Raw genomic sequence first — 17,949 nt, 5'->3', positions numbered from 1 at the left:
TTGTTTACTCTATATTTTCAGCGCTTATTGCTGAAAATAAGTGAAAAAAATTCAGCACTATTTTGATGCTGAAAAAAGTGCTGAAGCGGTAAGCACTTTGCTTTTTTCGACACGGACAAGTATGCCCTTTGTTTTTTGAGGATGGATAAGTATGCCCTTATTCTTAAAAGGATATTACCTCTTATATCCTATAGATAAGTATATAAACACCCCACAAATTAATAAACCCATACCATGGCTAAATTATTTTGTCTTATATGAGTTAAAAGTTTTGTAATGAGTTGATTTTTGGTGAGGATGATCTCCTCATTAGTATATAAGCACCCCACAAATGAATAAACCCACACCATGACTAAATTATTTTGTTTTATATGGGTTAAAAGTTTTGGAATAAGTTGATTTTTGATGAAGATGATCTCTACAATGAGGAGATCATCCTCACCAAAATTCAGCACATCCTGAAACTTCTAACCCTATCAAAACAAGTTCAAGAATCGTAAAACATCCTTTAAAAAAAAAAAAACTATTTTTGACGAGTTAGAAGTTTCAAAATTGACTGATTTTTTGTGAGGATGATCTCTAGATTATCCACACTAAAAATGTGCTCATTTCAAAAACTTTAACCCATATAAAACAAAAAACAAAATTGGCTATGGTGTGGGTTGCCCTTATTAATTCATAAGGTGCTTTTATAATTACACATCCTTTATTTCTATCGAAAATTATTCATCTAAAATTAAGTTATTTTAATGTTGATTTCAAATTTTGGTGACTTGTATGACATTATTATTTTTATTTTGAAATTTGTGGACTTTTATAAATAGAAATTATTATTTATAAATTGAAGATTTGAGTATTATTTATTATTTAAAAATGAATTATATTTTAATTTTATAAGAAATAATATATTTTATTATGTTTGATAAGAAATAGGCATTTGAAATATGAAAATAATGTATAATATGATTGTAAGGATAGTAAAGATAATTTACCAGCTTCAGCAATGTGTAACATATATGATTCAGCATCTAAACAAATAACTTTTTAAGTACTTAAATTCAGCGCTTATAAGTTTCAGCGCTTAATACTATTCAGCACTTATTTTTTTCAGTTTAACAAACAGCACCTAAATGTCCCACCAATGATCAAGCACCGGTTGAAAACTTACATAGGGACCATTTACAAAAGTAATCTTCCGCAAGGGTCCTTTAAGTAATTTTCCTTAAAGTTAAAGGCTGCAAATAATGACACCCTGCCAAGCGAATATATATTTATACGCTTTATTGACCCATGGCCTAGAAAGTCAAGCTATGCACGGTCAGCATTGCACAACGGTACAAGTCTCTTAAAAGCCCCGCCAACGGTGAATATTCCAATCTTATGAGGGATTCCCTCTCTGTGTTGGCGTTGAGCTTTTTGTTGCCAAGACCAGAGGCCAAGAAGGCAAGAACCCTTACCCATTTGGAAAATTAAATAAGATCAGATTTTTATTTTTAAATGGAGAGCATACTTATGTGGCAAATGATGACTCTATCTGGTATTGGGCTATGGATTGTTACATCCTCATTCTTCAATGTGACTCAGAAGATCAGATCCCTCACCCAACCATGGGTCACAGACCATGTCATCACAGGGACTCCTCTCATTCTTCAGATCCAAGTGAGAAAAACCCATATCTCAATTTCTACTTAATTGCTCGGTTCTATGTTTGTTAGATTGATTTGATTTGATTTTTATGTTGTTCTTTAATGGGGTTTTGGTCTTATGGGTTCCTCAGAGCTTCCAACATGGTTTCTTGGACACTTTGTTCTCTGGGCTGTCTTGTGTTGTTTCTGTGCCTTTTTACACTGCTTTTCTACCTCTTCTCTTCTGGGTATGTTCTCTTTTCCCTTTAATTTTTGTGGGTAATATTTATTTTTATTATAATTCTTCATCTGGGTTTTATGGATTTTTAAATAATTTTCAAAAATTTATGGACATTGGTAATTATGTAGAGTGGGCACAGTAAATTGGCCAGGCAGATGACTCTCTTGATGGCTTTTTGTGATTATATAGGGAATTGCATTAAGGTATTCGCTCCTCCATAGCAATCGGGTTGAGTATTTGATTGTTTGATTTTTCTGAATTCAAGTCACTGAGGTTTTTTTTTTTTTTTTAATAGTTTTTGATTGTTTGATTTAGCTGAATTCAAGTCATTAAGGGTGTTTTTTAATCCTTGAGTGTGTATGAATGAATAGGATTTGGTATCAGCTCCTAGGCCGAGTTCTCCACCTGTTAGAAGAGTGACAGCTACCAAAGATGAGAAAGAAAATGCATTAGAATACGGATTACCTTCATCTCACACTCTTAACACCGTTTGCCTTTCTGCGTATTAACATTTGTTTTCTCTTCTATTTGAGTTAAGAATACCAATGATCTTAAGATGGTAATATTGAATGTGAATCTTCTTGAAAATTTGATGCCATTGCAGGTACTTGTTGCACTATGTTTTGGATTACACCGAGAATAAAGATGGCACCTCTATACTCATTGGGTTTACCATCGTTTGCTTGCTTGTGGGGCTTATTGGCTTTGGTAAATGTGCCATCTTTATTTAGGCTTCTGTAAATCTTACATCCCTACCCAAATTGAAATGTTGTTCTCTTGCTAGGAAGGATTTACCTTGGCATGCACAGCATGGTCGATGTTTTTGGTGGACTTGTCATAGGGCTGGTGATATTTGTATTTTGGCTTACGGTTCATGAGCATGTGGACAGTTTTATAGTCTCTGGACAGAATGGTACTTTACATGGAATGTTTAAGTATTATCTAGTGACCTTTGTAATTGTGATGTTTCATTAGTTTAATGCGTGGATACTCTCTATTGCAGTTACATCCTTTTGGGTCACCCTAAGTTTTTTATTGCTGTTTGCATATCCAACACCAGAGCTTCCAACTCCAAGCTTTGAGTACCACGCGGCCTTCAGTGGTGTTGCACTGGGAATAGTAAGAATAAAATAGTACCCTTACTCCTATTCTGCTATTCTTGTGAATCAAGTGAATATTTTCATCATCTTCAAAGCCTTATCCCAAAAATATAGGGTCCACTGAACAAATCTTATTCCTCCATGTGATTTTGTCTAATAAATGAATGAAGGGTCAAGATTCATATTAGTAGGTGGTGAAATATTTACCCTTCCTACCTATCAGAAAAAATATATATATTTACCCTTCCTTTATCCAATCTTGGGACTAACAACATAATGTTAAGAAACACTATGCAGGCAGAGTGAATCGAGTGAATATCTTTCATAGTAAGAAAGAAATATTGATCTCATCAAAGTCTTATCCCAAAAATTTGGGCTTGGCTTAATGGATGTTGTTCCTCCATTCGATTGTTTGAAACCATGTCTTAGGTTAACTCTAGCTGTTTATATCCACTCTCACTGCCTTAACTCACGTTCTTTTTTGTCTTCAAATCACCTATTAGGGCTAATCCTATGTTTTTTTCGAATGCACTAGTTTCTAATTTTATCTGAGTCTTTCCATTTACCCATCTCAGCATCCTTGTTCATGTTAAGCTCAATGTATGCACATCTCATTTCTTGACTGCCCAACATTCAATAGGCTGCCACTTGGGGGCCCATTGACCTGGACTGACTGAAAAAATAAGGACTAGGACCTTGATTTTAAGCCTGCAAAGTAGGGTTGACTTGTAATTCTCAAGCCCATTAAATTCTAGTTGGGATAGGGGTTAACATTACCTAGACCTTGCCTATCCCACAATTATATGTTATATCAAACCCAAGCCTAGCCGGAGAGGACCCCATCATGTAGTCAATGACCCTCTGACAAGAAGTTTTTTGGTTGCAGTATATTGATATTATTTTTTTATTTATTATCGGTAAACTGGACTTGAACCCATGACCTCAGTTGCTTTGCAAAGTGTCAAACCAACTGAGCTATGGGTCTAAGCCCATATTGATATTATTTAAGGATGCATTTGTGAAGACTATCTCCTTGGCTTGAATGGAATGTTTTGTTGACATAGCACATAATTTTTAACATAAATGACAGCTGCTTTGAAGTGTTCAGGTAACAAAAGATGTGATTTTTTTAAGGTTAATTTTACTGATGTTATTGTGACCTTTGAAGATACTCTCAACACTTATAACAGTGATTGTGTGCAAGGATACAATGGGGCATTCTAGAATAGGACCTTAACTTGTCTAATACAGTGGCATTTGCATTATCTTTATTGTCTGACCTTAATGGAAACAGCATTACTTGACCAAATTTTCAAGGACCCACCCCAAGAAGCAAGGAAAAAGAAAAGGAAAAACTGAAAAATAAAGTTACACAATATCCTCAATTCAAATTTGCACCCAAACATAGTACCTTCAACCAAAGTAATTGTCTTGGCAATTATATCGAGAATTGAACAAAGTCTGAGTTCCATTGGGTTCATGTCGACCTGACAAGTGCGTAGCCCATCTCTTTAGGGTTTGGTTAAGGCTCATTCGAGCCTGTCTTTTAATAGCACTACATTCAACTCCATAAAGCCCCGTCGGTCTTACTATCATCTTATAAAATTTTCCTCTTGTTCTATTAGATGCTGTTGGTCAATAGTATCTAGAAGTACACCTCCTCTTATTTATCGAGCCCTAAGTCTAGGGATTACATCTTCTTCAATCTCTCCATCCTTCCAGATAATAGAATCAAGGTAATGAAAATAGTTTATTTGTGGGCTATCTCCTTGTCATTAGTTTTTTACTAGCTCTTCCTCTCTATAGGTGTTATTACTAAAGTTTCGCTCCATATATTGACTCTAAAGTTCTAATTTTGCGTTAACTCTTGACTAGTCTCATTAACTAACGTCACATGCAAATGAAATATACCAAAGGTTCTGCACTTGAATATGAGAAGCTACTTCGTCTATAACGTTGTGATTTGTAGATCACTCACTCATTGACATTCATATACTAACCTTGATGATAAAGATCAATTCCCGAGATATGAATTATTGTGTAGATCAAGATTTCTCTATTAAATGTCTTCTTCTTTGATGATTCTCCTAGCTATGACACTGGTATGGTGCTTGTCAAATAACCTTCGATGATCAAGTCAGTTAATTGAAACAATTTCAAAAGATTTCTTGGGTTTTTCAGATTGAGAATCTATTCCATGAGAGCTAGCTTTGATCTTGATAGATGACCTAATATGTATCTATGCTCATGTATGGCCCTCTAATGATTTTAATTAAGGGTTGGATCTTTAATCCCCCAGCTTACTTTTAAAAAACAAAACTGATCAGAAATGAAAATTTAAACTGTTTGAATCCCCTCTTTAGTTGTTTCTTCTGGTATTTATAGAAGAAAATAGGAAAAATGACAAAATTGTACTTGATGAAGCATGTGCTATTTGCATGTAGAGCTTGTGAACAATTAGTTAAAATAAGACAAGATCAGATAAGACAAATCTATGCTTTGTATGAGATATTTGGTTAGAGAAACTTCTGCAACAGCTTCTGTTAAGAATCTTCCATACACTGTTCTTCATGTTGATGGTTTATAATTGCAAGAATACTCACTGTGATTTTCACAAGGTGGTGTCAAATATATTGAGCATTACTTCGGAAAGTAGAATTTGGAATTACCATTGATCTTTGGTAGACATAAGTCCAAGGTCAGTGTTCTTGTTTTAGTACTGAAGATGAGCTGTTTTTATAGATAAGCATATTTCAGTTAAATAAATTAATTATGATAGACAATAAAAGTTTCTAGGTTTATTATATTAGTGGCAAGCCGAGCCTTGATAAGCTCCTTAGGAAGGGTAGATCAATTGTTTGAAACCCCACGAAGCTATGATTTCCTTGGGGCCACTCTCCAGGGTCCAGTTGACCCTCTACTCAGCCAGTTGCACGTAGGACTTTCTGAGGGGGTGGTGCGTATGACCATGGGATTAGTCTCACCCGAAGGGTGGGGATACCCACGATTAGCAAAAGAAAGCAAATATTGACCAAAGTGAATAGATATGTACTGGCTGCCGGTGGCAAGGTGGAAATGTGCAAATACCAAGTATCTTTGAAGGTAATACCTCAGTCTATATCAATGTCTGAGATGACATAAAAATGGATAATTATAAATCCAAATGAACAATTATCATCTAAATGCGATAGAGTTTACTGACTCATATCTCGAGATTATTTGTTGTTTTCTTGGTAACATGTGTCTTCTATCCAAGATTGACGAAAATTTTGACACCCACATATGGTTAGGGCAAATAGAAAATAAAAATGTTGATGCAGAAGATAGACAGATGAATGTTTCTATTAACCACAATTAGAATATAAATGAATTATTTGAGACATGGGCTCTACTTTACAACACTTGTGAAGGAAAAACTGACCACAAACTGGGGACTGTTACAGAGAAACTTTGAGAGATTGCTTAGTTGCTCCTTGGTCAATAAAGAAAAAAAAGGGAACTTGAGAGGAAAATGAGATTTCATGATTCCCAAAGCTGATTATTCTCCCATGTTCTCATAATCTTCTCTAGTAGTTAGTTCATCAAATTCTTAATGAACAAAAAGAAAATGAATGAAAACAATTGTTCTTGGTAGGGAACATAAGAGAGATGAGTAGAACGAACAATGGTAGAGCCTCCAATTAGTATTCCAAAATGAATAGAATACTTCATGCACACTTTGTAATATTCAATCTCTGTAACAATGACTATCCATGATATGTTGGACACTCCAGATAACTGATAATGAAATATGAGATGTGGTTGGACTAGAGTAAGGACAACAATAAAAGGCTTCGTTAGGATTTTATTTGATATGTATGTTGGAATAAGGACTGAATGGGTTTTAGACAAATAATGAGAAGGATTATAGGAATGAAATATGGTATTGATGTTCAGACTTATAGTCTGATTGATCATAGGAAGGTTGAAGGCTGAAAGTAGATTGTTTGGGAAATAAGGCTTGTAGTGTTCGATGGGGAGATGGGGATTGGGTTTTTTTATTTATAACTTGTGAAAGGATAAAGATAGGGGTTGAATCTCACAATCTTGCGGTCTCCTCTTATGGAGTCTCACAAACAGTTGAGGCTGTATGTAATTGGAATCTCACCGATCAATATGACGTAATCTCATATCTGTTGAAGCACACAACAGTAGAAGTCTCCTCTTCTATTTGTTAAACTAAGAGAATGTTTATATGTACCCACACATGCCCCTTTCTCTTCTCCTTAACAAAAACATCAGAATCTACTAAGTAGAATCGCTCATAAAAATCAAAGTTTTGGTAATTTGTTCACCAAGCAATTCGAAAATAGAATTCATTTACAAGGCCGGACTGCAAGAACAAGCTGAAAACCCAGAATTAATGGGCTTGGTTGAACTAGGCTTTCGAAGCTTCCTTCTACTATAAAAAAAAATCTTGGCCAACGTGTATGGGCTGAATCTTTGGAAGCCTTCACTAGTAATACATGTAGCATCAGATTTTAGAACATATTTCCACTTTACTTGGACATTTTGAAATCCTCCATGTCATATACATCCTCAATCTGATCTTGAAACTTCTATAAATATGGAATTTTAATCGCATGCTCCTTGGTATTAACATCCTCATGATGTCATAGATAGGCCACCAAAATCTTCAATATTTGAAACTTGGATAATTTTTATAGCAAGATGAAGTTCCACGCTATACAAATTCTCACCAATGCATTTTAGTATATACACAGGATTAAATTTTGACCTATTTCCACGAAATATTACGAAATATGTTCACTTCCACAAGTATTACCTGAAATTTAACTATAATTTTTTTTTTTTGTATATATTTTGGATAAATCACTATTCATTTTTGTGAAATATTTTTTTGAACAATGAATTTCAACCGAAATAACCAATTATCAGTATATATAAAAAAATGCAAATTTTCAGTGGGAATATCTTGACAAATAGTAAATTTCACCTGAAATATTTTTTATTGAAATATTATTCTAAATAAAGCCTATTAAATAACAAGAATTATAAATGTTGCAAAAAGGACTTGGAAATTGCACATGATAGCAATATTCACTACTAAAAAATACCATAATATCCATTCTTTAGTAGAAATGAATGATGATTAGTTAGATATTTATATCGTCTTATTTTAATATATTCTAAGCAAATTAGCACATTCATATAAGCACAGCACAATCATTCAGGTTTTAATTAGTTGTATATATTAGCAATAATTTGTTCATTTAAGAAAATGTTTTACATATTAAGGTATATGTAATTATGTTTATCTTATTATTCTCATTTTCTTGTAGAATATAGGTTTTTTTTTTTTTGGTTCTCAAAGGCTATACTAACATTTAGCATACCACTGTAGATCTTCATTTCCATGATCCATATAATTGTTAATTGTAGTTTGAGGAGTTTTGAGTGTGTTTTAGCATTTTCTACAGTTTCAATGAAAATTTTCTCAATATTGTTGTCTTTTCCACGATTTTTTCATAAATTTTTTATTTATTTCCTCACATTTAGCATAACAATGTTTATCTTCATTTCCATACTCTATATAATTGGTTATTATATTTTGATGATTTTTTAGTGTGTCTTAGTGTTTGTGAGTTATCATTTCCTACAGTTTTAATGATTTTTTTCTTCGAGATTGCTATCGTTCCATGACATTTCGATGGAAATTGTATTCATTTCCAAACCAATCGAAATATTTTTATTTCAAGGTCCCCCCAAAATCAAAATTTAATACCTTGAGCATATGTTACAATTCCACATTCCATGAGTGAGGCTTTTTATGAACGCCTTGAGGAAACTGTAACTTCTTGATGTGCACCTCATTTGCATGAACTTATGATGAATGCCAATTTATACCATTTAGCGTGCATCATAAATTTCGTTGAACATCAACATGAGTATTTCTAATGTGTTGGGGAAAAAGTTGGCATATGTTTCTGGGAACTGTATTGGATAAGTGATTGCTATGGTTTAAGTCAATCTGCAATCTCAAATGGAGATCTTCCAGTGGTACGATTCTTGTTGTGTGTAAGATTGTCTTGGAAAAGGCATAGATCATGTCTTTTGGATTTTTCTTGGCTATATCTTGGGAAAAATGGGGTTTAGTGAGTGATGGAGAAACTGGATTATGAAGTACTTGTCATCTGTGGCCTCGATCGACATAAACGGTAGCCAGTCAGATTTTTTAGGAGTTCTTGGGGCGGGGGGGGGGGGGGGGGTTTGAGGCAAGGTCATCTTCTTTCTCGATTTTTTTTTTTTGTTCGTGATGGAATCCTTGGGGAAGATGATATCTAAACTGGTTTAAATTGGTAGATTGGAAGGATTAAAGTTAAATAAAAGGAATCTATGGTTTAACACCTCAAGTTTCACTGTTCTACTAATCATATTTAGGTACTTGTGCGCTGTAATTTCACTGTTCTACTAATCAGAGTTGGTATTGAACACAGAACATTGTGCTTGGGGTCTTGGGAAAACTTCTAGCATCTTACTTGGGTTTGCCTCTGGGAACCAGATATAAAGAGAAACTAAAATGGGTGAGAAGAAAAAAAAATTTCACCCTCATCTAAAACGCCACTCTTGGCTAAATTTCATTTTCCCACCCGTACCCATGGGAAAATGAAATCCAACCTAGTAAACCTTCTCTCTTCTTTCCTTTCCCTATTTCCAAAAAAAGGGGTTCCCCTGTCTCTTTTTCTCTCATCCTCTTCTTCTTTCCTGATCCGTACCCCCCCCCCCCCATCTTCTTCATCCTTGCTCCCCCCACCTCCCTCTCTCTCTCTCTCATCTACTTCTTCATCTTATGTTTTCTAAGGTGCAATGAAATGGTGGAATTCATTTTTCCGCATGATGAAGTTTATCACGATCATTTTCCCAATGGATTTGATTTCCATTAAAAATGAAATTCCATGTATCAAACATACTAAGTTTAGAGTGTTTTAGTTGACAAAAGTGATATATTTTATGTCCTTGTTTATGATGTTTGCTTGGTCTAAGCCTTAACAAGAGTATAGAAGTTATTGAATATAAATCAAAGGTCTCCAAAATACCACTTAGGAAATAGGATAAGGTTTTCTCTCCCGAATTACAGAGGTTGAGGACAAGAAGATTACAGGTACTAAAGCAAGCATTAATACGGAAGTAGTTTTGGAGGTTTGGAGTGAATTCTTCTAGCTTTTCGAAGAGAAATGTTGTTGAGAAGGTGGCGGTTGTTGCAAATCATTCTACCTAAACCAATTGATGTTAAGAGAAGGTTCAACTACATATATAAAAGGGTCACAGGTTGAACTAGGGCACGATACATGAGCACATGACATCTGGGAGCGGAAGAGGATAACACAACACTCAACGCCCCCCCCCCCCCCCCCCCCCCTCACACATAAGGGTGAAAATTTTCTTTGAGGAGACTCAAACCCATGACCTATATGGACCGTGACGCTCTGATACCATTTTGCAAACCACTCTACCTAAAACCAACTGGTATTAAGAGAAGGCACATTTATGTATACAAGAGGATCACGGGTTGAACTGGGGCGCGATACTTGAGCACGTGACACCCGGGAGCGAAGGCAGATAACACAAAACTCAACAGTTGTGATGATTTCTGGTAGGAGAACATGCGAGTAAGGGCTAAGTGTGGATGTGGACTGTGGAGGAGGTATTATAAATGGGGTCAGATTTGAGAGAACACGTGGAGTGGCGACTCTGCACTAAGATCCCAGTTTCCTCTGCCAAGAAAAGGCTCAGTCCTTTCAAAGCATGACTGGATGTGCAAAGAAGGGTCCAAATTTGAACCTTGGCTTCAATAGAAAGCTGGACTGGTGGGCCTTGAAGTCAACACAAAAGGCTGTGGTCAAAGCTTTGTATTTGTGCCTTTCCCATTCTACTCAATCCTTTTGTAGGTGTTCTCTTGAAGAGAAAATGTTCCATCAAAAGTAGCTGTTTTGTCTGGTCTGCCATGCTCTTGATAAAAATTCTCACTATTCATTATTTTATCTCAAGGAAAATCATCATTGATAAGTAGAATCCTTTGGAATCTTCTGTCCTTCGCAGTTCATGGGTGCATTTAGACAGAACGAAATGCCGGAGCCTTTGAGGGGAAGGAGTGTATCTGATAATTGTGGATGGTAAGGCAATTATGTTTCTGTGGTGCAAACTCCATGAAGAGTTCAAGGGGTTCTTCTTTGAGACTTCATCTTTTATATGGGATTCATCATCTCTCGAGATCGAGGGAGTGAGTATAATTGTATTGTTGCTTGACTTGGCTTTTGGATAGGAAAGTTTTCCATGTGTGCTCTGTTTTGTATGTAGTGGGTTGGTCCTTGATTGGTCCCTTCACCTTGTCATAGCTTCCCCTTCTCATTGTATTTTTCCTCATAATAAAATTGCTTTTAGTTATAAATAATAATAATAATAATAATAATAATAAAAAGAGAAGAATAAAGACAACAACACAGGCTTCGATTAAGGTTTTACCTAATTATTAGAGACTAGTTATGATGAGTGATTAAGGACTCATTTGTGGGTGGGAAGAGTTAGGTACTGAGCAGGGTTTTAGACAAATAATGAAAAATGTGATGTTAAGGGACTGATATGCAGAAAGTTTGCTTTGATTATAGAAAGGTTAAAGGCTGGAGTGAAGGGTTTGAAGGAATCTTCAATTTAATTGATATGTTATGGTTAAAGGGAGCCAACTGCATTTTCTAGATGCACTGTTGTTTTTTATGATTATCATTATTGTCAGAAGAATGTAAATTAGATAAGCTTGTATACATTAAACTCTAAATTGAGTATTGGGTTCACATTAATTCAAGTTGACACCTTAGTTGCACAAGGCAGAAGTTGATAACGAGCATACAATTCAAGACTCTGAAGTCACACTTGAGTTTATCTTAGCGTAAAAATGATGCAATTGAGTCACCATTTTATACCACTTTCAGTTCTGTGCTGATTGCATACTGAAATGAATTTATTTGTCATTGATATCTTAGAGAGGAAACAAAGAAACAGAATGCGAATTGAGGAGACAGTACTTGAGCATCATGCTTTGCTCTTACAACATATATCATAGTTGTCAGCTTTAACAAACAAAATCACAAAGGTCCACTACGTAATTGAGAGGACCTATATTTTTCTTTCATTTGGGTGCTTTGAGTTTTGAGAATCCAAGAGGTCACAGAAAGACAAGCCTTTTACCATTCCAATAGGTTTCAAGTGGAAATTAGTGGTAATGTATTTGAAGGATCCTAATTGACCACTAGACTTGAACCTTGTCCCATATGACCCAATCAATACAATCAGGCACTCGCTCACCGATCTGTTGGAGAGGGGGAGAACTATGAATATACGAGGGTCATGTGGTTTAATTGGATGGCACACCCGGGAGTGGAGGAAAACATACACTCAACACTCCCCCTCAACCATAAGGGTAGAAAGACTCGAACCCATGACTTATATGAACCTAGTACTTTGATACAGTGTTTACCAGCCAACTACTGCAAAAAACCGATCTATTGGAGAGGGGGAGAACTATGAATATAAGAGGGTCTCTAGGCTTAACTAGGGTATGATACACCCAAGAACAAAGGACGATATACACTCAACACTCCTCCTTATGCATAAGGGTGGAAAGAATCGAACCTGTGATCGATACAAACCTAGCACTCTGATGCCATGTTAACCAACCTACAACAAAAGACCGATTTGTTGGAAAGGAGGAGAACTATGAATATAAGAGGGTCACGGGGCTTAACTGGGGTATGGCACACTCGAGAGTGGAGGAAAATAAACACTCAACAGAAGGGCAGACCTTTGTTTTTTTGTTTTTTGTTTTGTCTTTTTCTTTGGTAGATTTCTTCTTTTTTTCTTTTTCTCTCACAGGTTAGCTTATTTGTTGTCAAGTTCATAAAACAAGCTGTAATGTTTTTCATCCAGGTTAGTGGAATCCAGCAAACTTACCTTCAATTTCACCATGAAGATGTTCCGCGCATCCTTAGCCCACAACTCACTCTCCAAGTTTTCATGGGAAGGATACTCGTCGGTATTCCTACAATTCTTATTGTGAAGTTCTGCTGCAAGTCTTTAGCTAAATGGATACTCCCTTCAGTATCCAACGCCTTGAGCATTCCAATAAGATCATCATGCTATATCCAAGCACTTAAAGGATCCATTAACGATAAAAAGTCCAACAATGTCAAGCAATCGGGTTATCTGCAGAAACTCTTCTTCTCTACTCAAGATTCATTTGATGTCGATACGGGTATAAGGTTCCTTCAATATGCTGGACTCGCATGGTCGGTAGTAGACCTCGTTCCTTCTCTATTCTCTCATCTAAGCTTGTAGTAAGTACGAGGAATCGCTCGCTTTTAATGAGATTGCAATAGGAATGTGTACTCGTATTGATCTTGTGTATCATATTATCTTTTTAATTCAACGAAATCTTCATGAATTTTGATTTGATCTGTCCTACATGTGAACAAGTTGATGAAATGTGACAAGTAGTTTGTATCATAATTACTCAGTATGTATTGATCTGTTTAAACAATGATTTGACCTAATCGATGTTCATCTAAAGTAGGAACTACATTTGACCTAATTGATTCTTTTTTGAAGTTGTAATTAGTAATCCCAATTCCGGTTCCACTTATTCTAATATAACATCATTTCAATGTAACATAGTAAAGCTCATGGCGTAAAATTTCAGAATATATCAGTCAATACAAATCGGTATTGGCCAAGATCGATATGAAACATTGTCCTTGAAACATATCGGGTTTGTACTGAATGTATCGGTTGATACCGTCTTGGTTTTTTCATTAATCAAAACATTCAATCGTTACGATATTTTAAATCATGGTAAAGGTTATGGGTGGCAAGTCAAAACGTTTTTGGACCCCAATGGGCTTATACACAACTTACACATTACATTATTTTCAAAAATAATGGAAGGTCTTACGCCCTGCTTGGTATGTCGTAAAATGTTGTAAAACGCAAAGTTTTTTTATTATGGAATTTTACAATTACTGTTGTTTATAGCACAATTATTTTATAAGTATTTAGCCATAAAATTTTCATATGATTTAGTCAATTACTTAACAAGGTGGGGTGCAATAAATCACGACATAAAGATTTTGCATTTACAACAATATAATTCATACTTTTAAACGTTAAAAATATATAAAATATTTATTACTAGTAATTAAATATTTATATATGGAAGTCACAAGACGAAGTTGCAACATTGAAAGATGCTATTAACACACCAAATTTTACTTGTAACACACCAATCTATATGTAAACAAGTGCTTAATTTCTAGGGATATTTCCCAAAACGTGTGCAACTTATGTTCAAATTCCAGTTTCAGTACATTGTTCATTTTAATTCCCAAAACATGTATTCCGAGTGAGTTTGTCATTTTTATAATTAATGAATTCACTCATATTTTATGAATTTGTAGATATTAAAACTGATGAACTCACGAGTTTGTAAGTTATAAAAATGTCGAATACATGTTTTGGGAATTAAAATGAATAGTGTACAAAACTTGGAATTTCATCATACTCAGTGCACGAAATGGAGATTCACCCTAATTCCTAAAGAATCGGTGTGCTATAAGTAAAAGTTGGCATGGCCAATATAAGTTTTAATGATTGAAGGTTCTACTTTGAAAGTTTTAAATTAATTCTATAATTATAGTAATATTCTATTTATTTATTTTTCATCATTACAGTATTCTAATTGAAATATTCACTAATATTTCATCGCAATGTTTGTTTTGAGGATAGACATGATTAATAATTATATAATAATAATTAATAAAATGGAAATTTTCATGAATGGTAGGCCTTGAACAGTTTGAAGCGAGTTCTCATATTTTGAGAGTGGGGATTGGAGAAAGATTCGCTCCCAATGTACCATAGCAATGATTGAGAGCAGGAGCAACACCCTTAACAAAAGGATTGGGTTACTTATCATGAACTTGATGACACACAAAAAATGATTAAAAAGCACAATCGATACAACTTGAAATTGATTTCTTTTATCGAGCTCATGGGCCCTATAGTCAAGTCTAATTAGTTTTATTAACTTGATTGGATTACTAATAAGTTGATTGTCCAAATTAGAACAAGAAGTTGGTAATGATTTCCAATCTTTATGTTATTGAGTCATCTCCTGAAGAGGGGTGTTCTTTACTAATTAAAATAAAAATTCAAGTGTATGCAAATTAAAAAATAACAAATAAAGGAAATGAGTAACCCACTAGCAAAGGAGGCATGGGTGTTATGAAAATTACTTCACGTATTAAACGGGAAAAAATGAGTTGAGTCGACTTAGGTGTATGGACCTAAGGAGTTGTGTAGTATCGTTCAACCATTATCTTTCCCTACTTTATTACAATTCAGGTTGTCTTGGATAATTATAAAGTAAAAGAAAGTTACAAAGAACCTAATACAAAGAGTCTAAAATAGAAAATTAAACCTATAAAAAAAATTGAAAGAAAATAAAAAATTTAGATTTGTTCTTAGAGTATTGGATTGAACTTGAAGCTTTTTTCTCCAACAATGCTTAAACCGACAAAAAGAAATAGAAAGTCAAAAGGGAACAAAATGGAGAAATAAAAGTAAAAATAGAGGATGCTATTACAATTCAGGGATCACAAGAGAGCTACGGTAAAATTTGAGGACAAAAGTTCAAAACTTCACCGAAGCACGGTGATATCAATACTTTTTTTCACCAAAATTTTAAACTGGCCTCATTTTGGTTCATTGATTGTAAAGATTTTTTTTTTTTTTTTGTTATTTTTTTGGATCGATAGAAACTAAAAAAAGAAAAATAGAAAGAAATGGAAACAAACAAATTAATTTAAAACCAAAACTATTACACCTTTTTCTAGCAATGGCGCAAAAATTATGATGTAGTATAGATAGAACTTAAATTTATAACCAAACTTTTGGAAGATAAGTGAGGCTTGAACACTAAGAAAAGGGGGTAGAATCAAGCAAAGAGTATGAAATTGAATCTAACCAAAATTATTAAAATTGTTTTCGTATTTTTTAAGTAACTAAAAAAAAATAAAGTTTTTTGAAATTTAAACAAATAGAAATGAAAGTTAAGCTAAAGATAATGGATGAAAATAACTATTAGAGAGAGGATCTACCTAGAGAAGCTACCCTACCAAACTTAGCTTTTATTCTCTTTTTAATTTAATCCAAGGGCTTCGTGTTACTCCTTAATTTGGAAAATTTAGTAAAAAGAACTTAATTTAAAAAAACCAATTGTAAAGCTCCTTTACTTATTAAAGTATGAAGTTCCTACTTCCAACCATCTAAAAAAGCATGAAGCATCTTGATATTAAAGCATGATAAAAGAATTAAAACTAAATAATAAGAGTTGGACAAGCCTTGAAGTGAACTTATGAATATTAAAGCATGATAAAAGAATTAAAACTAAATAATAGCAAAAAAGTAAGCTTGTTCTAGGTTTCTCTACTTTCCAATAAATGGAGGATTAGCCTAAGGTCATTGCAAGTGATAGAGAAAAATAGATAAAAAAGAAAAAGTCTTGCTTCATAGAAAAGGTGATTACACTCTCTTCTTTACTCTCTTAGTTATAAATTTAGAGAATTTTACTTGAAAACCTAAGTTAGAAATAGAAAATACAAAAGAAAAGATCAAGAGCTTTAAGTTAAAGGAAAATGGCCAAGGGAAAAGTCTCAAGGATCAAAGGCAATTTCTACATTGAAAAATACTCTTTTTATAGAAATCCTAAATTTTGAAAGATCCATTTCAAATTGCCATCGTATTTGCAGATAAGATCATGTGCGGAGTAAAACCCTGAAAAATTAGGGCAATCCATCAAAATTCTACCAAGGCACGATGATGACTTACTAAAGCACAATGACATTAGTATTTCTGGCTTGAATTTTGGTTGCTCTATTTTTCCTTTTGGTTGTAATGCAAATTATTTTCTCGATTTTTAGTTCATCTTCGATGATTTGATTTTTAACCTTCACATTGAACACACACATAATCAAATTTTCGACAAATGCAATTATTTCATATAAATAAATCTATTTAACATGGTGAAATATGCAACGTGATAATTCGAAGCTTAACATGATTATTTACTTTATATAGTTAAATATGAATGAAAATTGAATAAATGCATGAGAAACATGTAGATAAATCAATATTTGAAAACATTGATTATGTGTGTGTAAGAGAGAGAAAGTCATTGAGAGAGAGAGAAATGGTGAAATAGAGACAATATGCGAGAAACTTAGGTGAAATCTAAACTAGACAATTGAACCCAAATGAAATCAAGAAAGTCAGAGTCGTTGAGACTTGAGAGTGGGGAGTATGATAAAGAGAGATGGGATGAAATAGAGACAATGACAGGTTGAGAATGAACAGGAAATAAAATGAGAGGGAGGGAGGGAGGAGATTTGGAAAAGGAAATTGTAAGACCTCATCCTTGAGGTACTTTCTTTATAGGGTAAAAATCTTGAGATAATAGAGTAGGACTCACAATTATATATATATATATATATATATATATAGGTAAAAATATTTTATTAAAGAGAAGAGACATAGCAGATAGTGAAGCTAATAGGATATCGATAGAAAATCAGTAAGTATGCATTTTTAAATATTTTTAATAAATTTCTCTTCAACAACATTAGATCCTAAGTATTCTTCAATTATTTCTCCTTATCTGATATGTTCGGCGTGATCTGTTACTATTATGACAAAAAAAATCCATTATATTGGATGCTCGCCATGATGTAGGATCATTGGGTGATAAAATATTTTAAGAAAAATAAATTTTGATCATTTAATTATATCTATTTCACAAGATTTTTAATAAAAATATTCCGAGTCAAGATTCTTAGTTGGATTTTTTATTTGATTTACCTAACAAAAACTTAAATAATGG

The 17,949-nt window shown here is 34.0% G+C and overlaps 1 protein-coding gene across 3 annotated transcripts; it reads left to right on the top strand.

Annotated features, from left to right (window-relative positions):
- Positions 1 to 1,373: 1,373 nt before the first annotated feature.
- Positions 1,374 to 13,608, top strand: LOC147384363 (lipid phosphate phosphatase delta-like). 3 transcript variants are annotated; one of them, XM_086425619.1, is made up of 8 exons: positions 1,374 to 1,659; positions 1,778 to 1,873; positions 2,056 to 2,094; positions 2,238 to 2,368; positions 2,471 to 2,574; positions 2,651 to 2,779; positions 2,870 to 2,985; positions 12,948 to 13,608. In XM_086425619.1, exons 1-8 carry the CDS (start codon positions 1,498 to 1,500, stop codon positions 13,353 to 13,355), a joined length of 1,185 nt encoding a protein of 394 aa, XP_086281745.1. In that variant the 5' UTR covers positions 1,374 to 1,497; the 3' UTR covers positions 13,356 to 13,608. The 3 variants fall into 3 exon arrangements, with proteins under 3 accessions (XP_086281745.1, XP_086281744.1, XP_086281746.1); XM_086425618.1 differs by having other exon boundaries at positions 1,375 to 1,659; positions 1,995 to 2,069; XM_086425620.1 differs by having other exon boundaries at positions 1,386 to 1,659; positions 2,056 to 2,069.
- The last annotated feature ends 4,341 nt before the right edge of the window (positions 13,609 to 17,949 follow it).

Source organism: Akebia trifoliata, chromosome 15 (assembly GCF_017979445.1).
Source record: "Akebia trifoliata isolate Shusen 1 chromosome 15, ASM1797944v1, whole genome shotgun sequence".
In the NCBI taxonomy this organism is placed as follows: Eukaryota; Viridiplantae; Streptophyta; class Magnoliopsida; order Ranunculales; family Lardizabalaceae; genus Akebia; species Akebia trifoliata.
The sequence above is the reverse complement of the archived record's forward strand: the minus strand, read 5'-3'. Positions and strand labels throughout refer to the sequence as shown.